The sequence below is a fragment of the Phascolarctos cinereus genome, unplaced genomic scaffold (assembly GCF_003287225.1).
Source record: "Phascolarctos cinereus isolate Bilbo 61053 unplaced genomic scaffold, phaCin_HiC Scaffold_4;HRSCAF=312, whole genome shotgun sequence".
NCBI lineage: Eukaryota > Metazoa > Chordata > Mammalia > Diprotodontia > Phascolarctidae > Phascolarctos > Phascolarctos cinereus.
Window position 1 is genome coordinate 308,196,734 of NW_027555847.1, and position 14,424 is coordinate 308,211,157.

Consider the following 14,424-nt stretch of genomic DNA (forward strand, 5'->3'; position numbering starts at 1 on the left):
TTACTTAGCTGTGTGACCTCAGGTAAGTCATTTAACCTGTCTAGGTTTCCTTATCTATAAAATGGGGAAAATAATAACTATTACCTCCCAGGGTTTTTGTGAGGATCAAATGAGATAATAATTGTAGAGCGCTTACACAGTACCTAGCACATAGTATCATATAAATGTTTGTTAGTTGTTGTTATTATTAGTGGTGGTGACTAATTTACAATTTCCTGCCTAGTCCTACTTGACAGTTGGGGCACGTGTATATCTTTGGCAAGCTATCTGTGGCTAGGGATTTAGTCTGAGGCCATAGGAAAAGCGAAAACTCAGTCCCCACATGCACAGGGACCTGAGGTCAAGCTAAGAGTCAACCAAGCCTTTAATAATAATAATAATAATAATAATAATAATAATAATAATAATAATAATAATAATAATAATAGTTGTTGTTGTTAACAAGTAATAATGAATTATTAACAAGTAATAAAATAGGAAGTCTAGTCGAGCATATAGAGAGCTGGCTTCAGAGTCAGAAGGAGCTGGATTCCAGTCTTGCTATGACACCCTAGCCAAGTCACAACCTCTCAGTGCCGAAGGCACCTCACTAAGGCTCCCAATATAATTAAGTTATATTGACTACACTCTTCTGCATTGCTGGAAGAAATTCCTCACTAGGAAGGCTCTCAGGGCTGAAATCACAGATCCAACAAAAAATTAACAAAATTTCATTTTCTTTAAAATATCGAAATAGTGATTGTTAGTAATAACATTTACATAGTTCTCTGCATTGACCTTGATGCAAAGGTAGAAGAGCCTGAAGAAGATCAGGAAGATGATACAACAGAAGACACATCAGAAGATTCAAAATCAGAAGGTGAAAAAGTTGACATTGATGCAGAGGAAGAAGAAGAAACAAAGGAAAAAATCTCTAAGCAGAGAAGATGAATTGTAACTCTCGCCATTGGTATCTACTGTGTCCAGTGTAAAGAGAAAATGTGAATTAAAATTGCTCTGTTTGGGGAGGCTTGGGATTTTTTTCTTTTTGCTGTCTCTTCCCTGACCCCACTGTCAAAATGTCAGGATTATGGTTTTTGTTTTGTTTGTTTTTGTTTTGGGGTTTGTTTGCTTTTTTAGTTGAATTTTTTAAAAACATTCCTCATGAATGTAAATTTGTACTATTTAACTATTTGGTGTAAAATCAATGTGTACAAAAATTTAAAAAAAAATTCTCCCCTTCCCCCCAAAGAAGAACTAAAGGATGCTTTCTAGGTAAATAGTACAAATACCACTATTCTTATTTTAAAGATAAGGAAATTAAAACTGACAGAAGTTAATTGACAAGATGAGGGTCACATAGCTAGCAAGCATTGTAGCTATCACATGAGCCTGTTTCTCCTGACAGCTAGTCAGCTAGGTGGCACAGTTGATAGTGTTCCAGACTTAGTCAGGAAGACCTCAAATCCAACTTCAGGCACGCACTAGCTTTGGGACCCTGGGGAAGTCACTTAATCTCTGCCTCAGTTTCTTCATCTGTAAAACGGTACCTATTTCCCAAAGTTGTTGTGAGGATAGAAGGATAATACTATTTATAAAGTGCTCTGCAAACCTTAAACCACAATAGAAATCTCTGTTATCTTTGAACTGTATAGTCATATCTGATTTTTTGTGGTCCCATTGGTGTTTTCTTTGCAGAGATACTGGAGTGGTTTGTTATTTCCTTCTCCAACTCATTTTAGCTATTTATCTTAGCTATTATTATTATTATCCCTAACTCTAAGACTTATACTACTGTTGTCTAATTCCTATATATCAAATGAGATAATTCTTGTGAAGTACTCTGAAAACCTTAAAGCTCTAAATACATGTGAACTGTTAATAATATAAATGTGGAGGTAACACTTTTTTTAACAAAAAAAGTAAGTTACAATTCAGGTTCTATATAATATCCTGTATTCTTATGCTTAAAGTAGGAATGCAAGTATTGAATTAAATTCATATTGTAGGGCTTTGTTAAAGATAAGACTTGCTCTAATTAGGTCTTTTTGGAACTTTCAGTAACAGGATTGGCAACAACCCTGAATTATTGACAGTTTCACACTCTTAGCAGGTCATATTAAGAGCAAGGCTCCTACGTAGTTAAGCAGAGTATGACTTTATGTGTTATTTCTCCTCTCCTCCCAAGGTAAGCTCCCCATGCAAAAAAAAAATACAGTAAAATTCTGTTTAAAAATGCTTTGCTCTCTCATCAGCTTGAGTAGTTCTTGTCCCTAGGGTACAGAATGATGTATAGAGTTCCTTTCTCATTCTCACCTCCAAAGCCAATCACATGGATGTCATTTCTGTTCCTTGACCTCAATGCTATGGTGAGTTTTTACTGTATATATAATTGAGCAGAGCAAAATAGATACTTGAGCTTTCTGAAGTACTTATTTCTTTGCATCAAATACATACTTCCTTTGGTGAACTCTCACTCTTTCAACAAGCTTCTTTGAGGAAATGGGCTTTAACAGCTTAGCTCATTTCACTTGTAAATGTAGGATTATTTTGGTCTTAGGAATTCCAGAAGGGTATCTGGGACCTTTAGCACCTAACCCCGATGGACTTGCCTCTTTCCACTTAACCAATATAAAAGTACCACTTTCTCCTCCTTAGGTGCTTTTTTCTAAGCTTGCCTCTATAGGAAAGTAATGAAATATTTTAAATAATGTATTCTTCAAAGGACACTGATTCTTTAAGGTATCAGAAATTTTATTATTGGGTGCTTTGGATATGTAACCACATACTAAAAATATGTGTCATGTTTTATTCCCTCAATTAAAAAAAACAACCACAAACATCTATATTTATCTTTGGGAATACTTAGAGAACAATCAGCAATTAAATTGCTAAGGCTAGTTTCTTGATCCTATTTCTAAAGTCATCTTACATAGCATGCTGGACAGACTGCATAGAGAGCATATGTGTGCTGGATAAAACAGATGCAGGCTTTGGAGAGACTTTGAGATTTGATGTAATTAGAGGAGTGTGGGCGGGAACAGCTTTGAATAATGAGCTACTGTCAGGAAATCATATCTGATACATGTGTAATCCATTCTGTACAATTGTTTCAATGCTGCACATGTAATTACACTATAAGGTGTAATAGCCACTGTCAAGCTGTGCTCCTTAAGTTTAAGACAAAAAAGAAAAAAGAAAAAAAGATTATAATCAAATATCATCAAAGTGTTTCTTGGAGACAGTCACATATCTTCAAAAAGGTCTTCTGGACTACTGTTTTTTAAGGTTTCTAAGGACATATTTTCAGATGAGATGGGTTCCTTGCTTGATGACTGAAGTTGTGAAGCCTCAGGTCTAAAGACAAAAAAAAGAAAAAAATATTTTTCAAATTAAGAGCCATGGAAACAAGCATCCAGAGGGTTTACAAATGAAAATAAAGAAAACTACAGTTGGTTACTCAGGCTTGGGGAAGAATTTTGAAGAGTTTTTCTCCATGAGATGCCAAGTGTAAAGCAAGCTGAAGGAAACACAAAACTGTTATTTATTTATTCCAATCACTAGCTGTCTTTCTATTTAATTTGTTTCTACTCTAAGGCTACTAAATATGCAAAGCTGACATGAAGATTTCTGTGTTGTCAAGGCAGACATGGCTGTGCTGTGTTCATTTGCACCTCAAGATGGCGGCAAGATTCTCAAACCTTTCATTAATTATGTGATATATATATACATATATATATACATATATACATATATATACATATATATATACATATATATATATACATACATACACATACATATATATATGTATATGTATATCCCTGACGTGATACGATACACGATCTCAGACTGAAAAACATTCCATCTTAGGCCTGCAGACAGCTGTCACCTCTTCCTTTGGTCACAATTGAGAATTACAGAATTTCTGTGATAGAAGGGACCTTAGCCTTCCTCTAGTCCATCTCCTTCACCAAAGGTGATGCCATTATAACATGATGACAGGAACTGTCCAGCTGTGCTTGAACACCTCCCAAAAGGGAGAACTTATAACCTTTTAGGGTAGCCCATTCTACTTTGGGGCACACCTAATTATTAGGAAGTTTTTCCTGACCTCAAGCCTAAATGCAAATTCTACCCACTATTTCTGGTTCTGCCTTCAGGAGCTCAAAAGAACAAGTCTAATACCTCCTCCATACAACAGCCCTTCAGGTATTAGAAGCAAGCTATCAAATCATCACCATCATCATCATCATCATCACCATCACCGTCATCATCACTCATCTCTTACTATGTGCCTGGCATGGCTGCTAATCACTTTATACTTATTATCTTGTTTTGCCTTCACAACATCTCTGGAAGGTAGGTGCTATCCCCATTTCACAGACAAGGAAACTGAGGCAAACAGATTAAATGACTTGCCCAGGGTCACATAACTAGTAAATGTCTGAGTCTAGATTCAAATTCAGGTCTTCCAGACTCCAAACCCAGTACTCTATCAACTGTGCTACCTAGCTTCCCTTAGTCTTTCCTTTAGGCTATACATGAGCGATATTTTCAACCAATCCTCATATCATGTGCTTAAGCTGTCCTGGTTTGACCTCCTCTGTGTACTCCAGCTTATCAACATCCTTCTTAAACCATGGTATTCAGAAGACAATACAGATTCCAAATGGGAATCTGACTAGGGCAGACAAATATGGGACCTTCTCTTCCCAGTTTCTGGAAGTGATATCCTTCTTCATGCAGCCCATGACTGCATTAACTTTTTTGGTTGCCATTTATATCAAGCCTCTAAAAATCTTTTTTTTTCAGAAAAAAACTGCTATCTATCTATATCTTCTCCTTCTCATAATTGTAAAGTTGATTTTTGGTAGCCAAGGTCAAGACTTTTTATTTACCCTCCTTGAATATCATCTTCTGTGATTCAGCTCAATGCCCTAGTCTGTCAGGATCCCCTTGGAGTTTTATCCTATCATCCTCTTTGTTAGGTATCCCTTCAGGCTTTGTGTCATCTGCAAATTTGATGAGGATACCATCTCCGACTTTATCTAAGTCACAAATGACAATGTCACACAGCATAAGGTCAAGCAGAGATGCCTGTGGGCTACTTACTGGAGACTTCCTGCCACACTGATGTTAAACAATTAACAACTTCCCTGAGTCTGGCCATCCATCCAATTCTATATCCATTTGATTGTATTATAATTTAATTCAGAGGTTGGCAACCTATGACCCACAGGGCAAATATGGCCTGTGGTCTGTTTCTGTACAGCCAGCAAATTAAAAAATGTTTTTTAAACATTCTAAAATAAAGTTTTAGTGTATTAAAATGTAAAAACAAAAAACAAAAAACACCACCAAAAAAACCCCAACCCTATTCTTAACTTTCTGGTTATACAAAAAGCAAGATACAGGAGGATTTGGCCCATTGGCCATAGTTTGCTGACCCCTGGTCAAGTCTATAACTCTCCATCTTCTCCACAAGAATAGTATGACATAAAATCTTGGTCAACTATAGCCAAAGAATTTCCATCAACTACTAATCTAGTAATCTTGTCACAAAACAGAAAGGAAATGATGTTTCTTTGGCAATAACTTCTCTTGATGAAGCCATACTGGTTCTCTGTGACAACCACTTCCCTTTATAAATTTTTGTTAATCATCTCTTTAAAACCCCTTCTAGAATTTTCACAGGAAACCACACCAAGCTTACTGACCCACAGTTGGCACACACTGTTCTCTTCCATTTTTTGAAAATTGGGACAATACTTGCCCTCCTCCCTTTTGTGGTACTGCTCCCATTTTCCAACCTCTTTCAAATATTACTGAGAGGGGCTCAGTAATTTCATCTGTCAGTTTGCTCAGGACCTGACCATGTTCTTTATCTGATGAATTCATGAAAGGCAACAAGGTACTCTCTTACTATCTCCTTATTTATCTCAGGTATCAACTCCCTGTTTGTTAGTTATTTTTGTTTCATCAATTCCAGTGTAAAGGTCATTTTCCTTTGCAGAAAAAACAGAAACAAAATAAGCTTAGCTCTGCCTTCTCCTTGTCAGTTATCAAGCTATTGATATAAGGCATTAACGCAAAGGAAAACCAAGCTCGTGGTAAGGTATCATTACCCCAGATTTCACTGTGGGAAACAGAACGTCATTTACTATCTTGATTTAAAATCAGGTTCAGGTGACTACAATTCCTACAGCAATGGAGAGACTTCTAGGCCTATGTAAATTTGTCAACCTAGGAAAACAGACCTTTTCACTATTTATATTTTTTTACTTGTTTATCCCAATTTTGCCTTGGAAAGTGTAGGGCCCAGGGTGGAATCTAGGATTAGAAGGTGTGAGGAAAAGGGAAGAGGCCCCTTTCTGTGACTTTTGATCAGAAGGTCCTTGTGGTCTAAGATACCATTGACATAAATTGTAACCCCTTTATAATCCAGATGATCTTACAGAATTGTTGTGGCCAAAAGAAAAAAATCATCACTCTGCAGTCAACTTGGTGATGAACCTTTCCAGATTCATCTAGCTGCTCCAGTGACACCACAGAGACAGCCCTATCACTGGGCCTGTGATCTAGCTTTTCCAAATTAGTAAGAATAGCCAGAATTTCTACTCAGTTGGTAGAGCCTTCAAGGACCCTGGGTTGCCTCCATTCACAATGAAGTACCAGAGGAGAAGATGAACAGATAATGGTAATAAGTTGTTATTACTACTACTGATTAGAGGTGGCAACAAGAGCAGCTCTGTTCCACCTATAGGAACACCTATATATAACACCTATAGTTAACACTTGTGTGTTAACCTGTCTGTAAGATACAGCCTTGTCTCCCACTTCAGAGATAACAGGAATTAGGTTATTGCTGTTATTGAATATACTTATATGACAGAATCCCCAAACGACTTCCTTAATGTGAATAAGGATGCCTAGCGCTTCTTTGGGTCTTTCAGTAGATTAATCAAAAAGTTACTTAGAAGCTTTCCTGGGGTCCATGGACCACAGACTCCTTATATAGTTGTTGGCGGCTACTAGGCCTTGATGCTCACTCTGACCTGACCCCACAGTAAACCACAGGCTATCAACATCTCCCCTCATGGGCATAGTCATTAATATAATACCACAGTAGGAATTGATGTAAGGTAAGTAGAGCCCACTCTCCAGGAGTTTAAATGTTAAAATTAACAGAATCAACACAGACATACTTATAGGTCTATATAATTAAATATCTAAATATAGACTACATAAGATGGAGACACAATGATATAGCACAGACCAAAAAATATATAATTACATGTATTACTTTTTATCATCAACTTAGGAAACATTACATTAAAAACATCTTTAAAATCTATAATAACTTTAAAATTGCTTTTCTTTCTGCTGCCCAGCCCTCCCCCAAAGAACACAATCATTTCAATAAAAAGTTAGACATGTAGAATTCTTAGTTCTTTTCATATTTCATAAAACTCTTCCCCTACACACAAAGAGATCAATTTAATAAAGAAACAAAGACTTCTAGCTCTGGAGTCTGGTGACCTGAATGCAAATTCCATCTCTGACAACTAAGACAGGTGTGAATGTGGGCAAATTACTTACCTTTTCTGGGCCTCAGTTTCCTCATCTGTAAAATGAGAGGTCTGGGCCTATAAGGTCCCTTCAAGCTCTAAATCTAAGATTCTAAAGTGACTCTCAAATAAATAAGAAAAAAGACTCCAAGCCAATAACAACAACCTAAACCAGGGTCTATCAGCTAGCTCCAATCTATAGAATTATATAGGTTTCTAGAATGAACTAAAAAAAACCCCAGTTATTCTACATATTTTATTTCCCACATCAAAGAGATAATCTACAGAATGAAAATCTTAAAGCAAAGAAATTCATGTTGCAAGGACTAATGCTTTAATCTAGTTGGTGCGGTGGATGGAGCACTGGGCCTGCATTCAGGAAGACATGAGTTTAAATCTGGCCTCAGACCCTTACTTAGCTCTGTGATCCCAGGCAAGTCACTTCATCCTGTTTGCCTCAGTTTCCTCATCTGTAAAATGAGTTGGAGAAGGAAATGGCAAACCATTCTCATATCTTTGTGAAGAAAATCCCTAATGGAGGCTGAAGACTGAAATGACTGAACAAGTCAACTAGTATTTATTAAACACTACTATGTGCAAGGTACCGTGCTAATAGCTAGAGACACAAAAGCAAGGAGCAGTCCCTGTTTTCAAGAAGCTCCTTGTTTAAGTGGGAAAAGACAACATGCAAAAAGTTATATAAAGGCAGCTAAAATGAGATAACAAGCCAGTCTCTAAAGTCACGAAAAGATAATGAGAAACAAGTTTGAAACCGGAGGGGCTGAGGGTGCAATGCCAACCTTACTACTCTCTGACTCCATGACACCAGGAAAGAAAAATTTACAGCCCATCATTAGTTCATGTATAAAATTAGGACGATGCTACAAAGGAATCTCTTAGAACTGCTTCTTCCTTCCCTCCTGCTTCCATCTTGCCCACCTCATTCTCTGACCTTGGGAAATTTTGATAACAATTCAATTTAGATATAAATATTTCACAGAATATGCAACTGGTCCATATAGTTTTAAGAAAAGGTAGAGAGGGGGCAGCTAGGTGGTGCAGTGGATAAAGCACTGGCCCTGGAGTCAGGAGGACTTAAGTTCAAATCTGGCCTCACACACATAACACTTATTAGCTGTACAATCCTGCGCAAGTCAATTAACCCCTATTGCCTCACAAAAAAAAAAAAGGCAGAGAGGAGGAGCATGCAAATAGCTGCGTCTATAATAGTGCAGTAAGTTTGTCAACAAAGCTTTGGGGATCTAATCATGAGAAATTATTTCTAATGAGAAACTGAGTTGAGAAATTATTTCTAATGATGTATAAAATGATCAGCAAAAACAAGTCTCAATATACTGAGCTGTGATTTGACAACGATTATGAGTTATTAAATTTATATCTGGATGGAGAACAACTCAACACAAATGAGTGGCAAGTTGCATCAGATTCAAAATTTGGGACTGGTGGAACTCATAGGTTATTCAAGTTAGACATTACAGTAAGTTTTTTTTAAAACCAGTGGAGATCACTGGGTGGATTATAAGTAGGCACAATGATCTCCCGTTAACTGGAAAGATTTAAATAACACTAAGCAGAAACTGGCTATTTAAGAGGCAACTAGTATCTTCAACCTGAAGATATCAATGAGCTTAATTCTGGGTCTCCACCCAAGGCGAGAATTCCCGCTTTTTACATAATTCCCAGTGGTGCCGCAAGAGTCCCAGACCTTAGTCATATCATTTAAGGTGATATGAGTAAGGTGTGTGGGTGTGTGTATGGGGAACATAGCCACCACTCCTTATTAGGGCCTGGCAGAGTTAGCCACCAAGGATCTTGTGTCTAAAAGCCTCTTGAGGAGCTGTGCCCTTCAGGCCATGGACCCTACCTAAAGCCTAGCCTCTGCTGTCATGTTCTAGGGGAGCTGTCTCTACGGGCACTGTAGCTTCTGCCTCCTCAGCAGCCACAGCAAATGAAGACCTGGAAAAGAAAGTGTAGTTACCAAAGTTTTTCATACTATTAAATAGCTCCATGTCAGAATCATTTGAAATGATTGTAAAGATGTGTTTGTACATTAGCTTTATCTCCCCTCTGAACATTAGCCAAATTGGATTACCTGACATCTGGACTACTGGGCCTTTCCTCCTGTCCTGCAGATGAACCCAATTCCCTCCCCCCCAATCTGTGCTGTCTTTCCCTGTGAGAGTGTGTACTCCTTGAGAGCAGGGCCCATCTCACTTTTGTATCTGTATCTGTAGTTCTTAGCACAGTGCTTTGCACACAGTAAACACTTAGGGATAGGGACAAGGATGGACTTGTGACTTCATTAGTAAAAAAAACTCTTGGGTAAGTAAACTGGTTCTGCCAGTGCTGGTTTGCATCTTTTTTTCTTTAACTTCTGAGTCTTACAGAATTGCCTAAAGCAGGGGGGTCAAACTCAAAACAGAAACAGATCACTGTGGACTGCATATTGATTTGGAAAATCTCAAATTCACATTATGTTGTATTGTATTTTTATTTATCTTGTTAAATGTTTTCCTACTACATTTTAATCTGGTTCTGGCCATAGGCTGTGATTTGATGCCTCTGGAGTGCTCTGGGACTATAAAGAGATTTGCTTGAGACCACACCTGTTACTATATGTTACAGTTGGGATTTGAACCTAGGTCTTCCTGGCTTGAGGACAGCTCTCTCTCTTTCATGATGTCTTGTTTTAAAAAATACTTAACAAATGTTTTTTCATTCATTCATTCGTAGATCAGAACTCTATTACAATAAATAGCTGAGTCTCCCCCCAGACTACCTCATGAATTTGCACTCGCCCTAACAGGTTGTGGCTGTGGTCCCTACATGGCAGCTACTACATAGAAGCTGCTGGTGGCACAGTGCATAGATCCCTGGACCTGGAGTCATGAGTCAGGAACACGAGTTCATCTCTGGCCTCAAACCCTTGCTGTGTAACCCAGAGAAAGTCTCTGTTTGTCTCAATTTCCTCAATTGTATAATAAGGATAGTAATAGCAACCTACTCAGATGGCTGTTGTGAGAGCCAAGTGAGATAGGTGAAGGGGCTTAGCACAGCACCTACCCTTATTCACTCCTGTGCCAGATTCTAGGAGAAACTCTGAGGGCCTTGGCTGTCTGGTACTATTCATTGCTCAGACTCCATCCAGAACTTTCCCTTTAACCATCAGACAACTGAACTCCACTTGCTTTTACAAACGGGATGTCCTGAGAAGGTAGAGCAACCACAGTTATCTCACCAATCATCCCTCCAAACTACGGGTGTCCTGTCCCCTGGCACCTCCATGGTCTCAGGGGAGTGTGCCTAAATGTGTACTAAAATTGTAGTGAGGCAGCACACAGCTAAAGATCCTGAGGGCAAAGGGATTAACTCCTAGTTCCCTTTTTCCTGAGAGTCCTTTCTTACTTTGTAGAGATCTCATGAAGTTCTCCCCGGGTGTAGCTGTCTGCTAGACCCCACAATTGGTACCTGAGTAGAATCCATAGTCTACACTTTTCTCTCCCAAGGGGTCATGACTCCGTGAAGCTGCCATTTCTTTGTGGGTCTAGTTTGTTTTATACGTTTCTCATCTAGGGAGGCAGGTGATGCCATGAACCACTGCTACTCCAAGAACACAGCTACCTGACAATGATAGAACTCCAGATTCATCAAAGTTTAAAAAGTCATCACTTGGTCAATGAAAGGGAGAGAGAGAGAGAGAGAGAGAGAGAGAGAGAGAGAGAGAGACAGAGAGAGAGACAGAGAGAGAGAGAGACAGAGAGAGACAGAGAGACAGAGACAGAGAGACAGAGAGACACAGAGACAGAGACAGAGACAGAGAAAGAGACAGAGACAGAGAGACAGAGACAAAGAAATGGAGAGAGATAAAGAGACAGAGAACAGAGTGAGGCAGAGACAAAGGGGGTAAGGGAGGGAGGGAGACAGAGAGAGATGGGGGAGTGGGAAGAAGAAATAGAAAGACATACAAAGACATAGATGCAGAGATTCTCTCTTCCCTAACACTCACACTAAAAGGATGATTCCCTAATTCCCTTTTAGGTGTCCACTGCTAGATCTGATCACCATTCAAATGACTGGCTCTGATTTAGCTTATAGTTCTTATATGTAGCCCAAAGATGTTTTCTCTTTATCCAAAGATCAAAGGACTTTATTCCTCTAATATTGATTTAGGAATTGTTTGAACTTAGTCTATACTTTTGACTGATTTATCGAATCAAGCTGTTTGGGTCTTCTGTAATTAACTAGAAAATGGAAGAGCCTCTTAACTGGCATTTCCTTGACTCTGAATTCCCTTCCCATCCCATCCCCTCCCCACCCCTTCCCACTCTATATACATCTTTGAGATTAATCTTAAAATACCATGGGCAGTGGGTCACACCCCTGCTAAAGATCCTGGCCTTCCACTTCTAACTGGGCCAAGTCAGAGGATCAAGACCATTTAGTACAATTCCCATTCTTTTACAAATGAGGAAATATAGGACCTAGACAGATAAAATAACTGAATCAAAGCCATAAGTAATTAGCAAAGAAAGGATTTGAACTGACCTCTAATTTTACTGTTTCACTTTTATTTCTCTTAAGGTTGCTTCTCTAAGTTAATGTTCCTCATCCTGACATTCAAGATAATTCACTAGCTGAGTACCCCATCCTTTATCCTTTGCTGATTCAACTTCAGTTCTCTCTCCTTTAACCCAGACACCCTACTTCATTTTAAAATTAAAATTTAAAATTAAAAAATTTTAATAATTAATTAATTTATTTTTAGTTTTTAACATTCACTTCCATAAGATTTTGAGTTTTAAATTTCTCTCTCTCCTCACTCTTCCTCAAGATGGTGTGCAATCTGATACATGCCCCACTTATACACTCATATTAAGCATATTTTCCAATTAGTCATGAGTAAAGAAGAATCAGAACTAATGGGAGGAACCATAAGAAAGAAGAACAGAACAAAACAATAACAACAAGAAGGACAGCAGATAGTGTGCTTCCATGTGCACTCAGACTCCATAGTTCTTTCTCTGGATGTGGATAGCATTCATTGTGAGTCTTTTGAGTCCAGACATTCTACTTCAGTCAGAATGGTTTCATTATTTATCCTGCAAGGGCATGAGCATGGGTTTTTCGGATGGCAGACAACAAGCATTAATTGCTTACTGTGTGCCAGGCACTGTGCTAAGTGCTGAAGATCCAAATACAAGCAAAAAAAAAAAGATAGTCTGTGCCCTCTAGGAGCTTACATTCTACTCATTCGATTGTAAGATCCTGGGGGGCAGGGCCTGTCTTGCTTCTTTTTGTATCCTCAATGTTCAGCACAGTGCCTGGCACATAATAGGTGCTTAATAAATGTTTACTGATTGATTTGTGGAGGAAGTTAAAGGGAATGGAAAAGGAGAGGGGGAAAGAAAGGAAAGAAGGTACACATTTGGGAGGATGGTGGCAAAGTCTGGAGAGTCAGAAACATGGATGGGAGAGGAATGAAGCATTGCCAGCATGGTTCCTCAAAACAGAGGCCTAGGAAGGACCTCATCAAGGGGAGAAAAGGGCAAGAATGGCTGGGTAAGAAGAGCTTGAGGAAAATTCCAGGGTTAGAAGGCAGCTCAATGTCTGGAGACTCAGAAGTCCAGCTAGAAGGTGGGCATGGAGACTTTATGCAAACATCTTCAGTTAAAATACCTTATATCCTTTGCTGAGTCTGGTCAACGCTACTCTTTCTTTAAGGCCCAGTTCAAGTTCCAACCCATTCAGGCCTCTGAGCCTAATATCATTTGAGGTTCTCTAAGTGTTGTATAATTACTGAATATCTGATCATTTTCACAGGTAAATTTTCAAGTGTGGTATCAAAAGATTAATCTAGCACAATGGCTAGTACATTAATGGTCCTCAAGGAATAAATGATGAAATGGTAAAGAATTGCCTTGTCTGACACAACAGTCCCCATGCTCACGAAGCTCCTGTGGCTCCTTACTACCTGTAGGATGAGGTACAAATACTTCAGCTTGGCACCTAAATCTAAGCATGTAATTTTTGTTGAATTGAAATTGAATTTGTAAAACTGAATTAGCATGCTGTTGTCACTATTAGAATAAGTTCTAGATTTGGCATCAAAGGACCTAGATTCAAATACTGCCCTACCAGGGGTGGGGAACCTGCGACCTCAAGGCCACATGTGGTCTTCTAGGTCCTTGGGTATGGCATTTTGATTGAACCCAGGTTTTACAGGACAAATCATTTTATTAAGGGGATTTGTTCTGTGAAGTTTGGATTCAAAGGGCTGCACTTGAGGACCTAGAGGGGCACATGTGGCCTCGAGGCCACAGGTTCCCCGCCCCGCTAGACAATAGCTGTGTGACAATGAGCAAATCTCTTAACTTCTCTGAATATCAGTTCTTATAAAACTCACCACCAGGTACCATGTACACTTCCTACTAATAATAAGTTATAACAATAATCACATCTAGCATTTATGTGGTACCTATTATGTGCCAGGCAATATACCGAGAGCTTTACAAATATTTCTTGTTTAATTCTTACAACAACCCTGGGAAGTAGGTGCTATTATTATTTCCATTTTGCAGTTGAGAAAACTGTGGCACACAAAGATTAAATGACTTGCCCAGGGTCACACAGCTACTAATTTGAGACTGTATTTAAGCTCAGGTCTTCCTGAATCCAGGCCTAGTGCTCTATCCACTATGCCACCTAGGTGCCATGAAATTTTATCTCATAGGGTTGTTGTAAGAAAAGCATTTTGTATAACTTAAAGCTGTGAGGTATTATTATTAATAAAACCTTGTTCAAAGAAAGTGAATGCAATGTTCCTTCTCAGAAACATGTCAGCATCACAAAAAGA

At 38.7% G+C, this 14,424-nt stretch overlaps 1 protein-coding gene across 3 annotated transcripts in view; it reads right to left on the minus strand.

Annotated features, from left to right (window-relative positions):
* Positions 1-2,709: 2,709 nt before the first annotated feature.
* The window catches only part of XRCC4 (X-ray repair cross complementing 4), a 360,556-nt gene continuing 348,841 nt past the window's right edge, over positions 2,710-14,424 (minus strand). For all 3 annotated transcript variants that reach the window (XM_078153142.1, XM_021007891.2, XM_021007884.2), the window contains one exon: positions 2,710-3,336. In XM_078153142.1, coding sequence (XP_078009268.1) covers positions 3,225-3,336 — 112 coding nt within the window. In that variant the 3' untranslated portion in view covers positions 2,710-3,224. The remainder of the gene's footprint in view (positions 3,337-14,424) is intronic.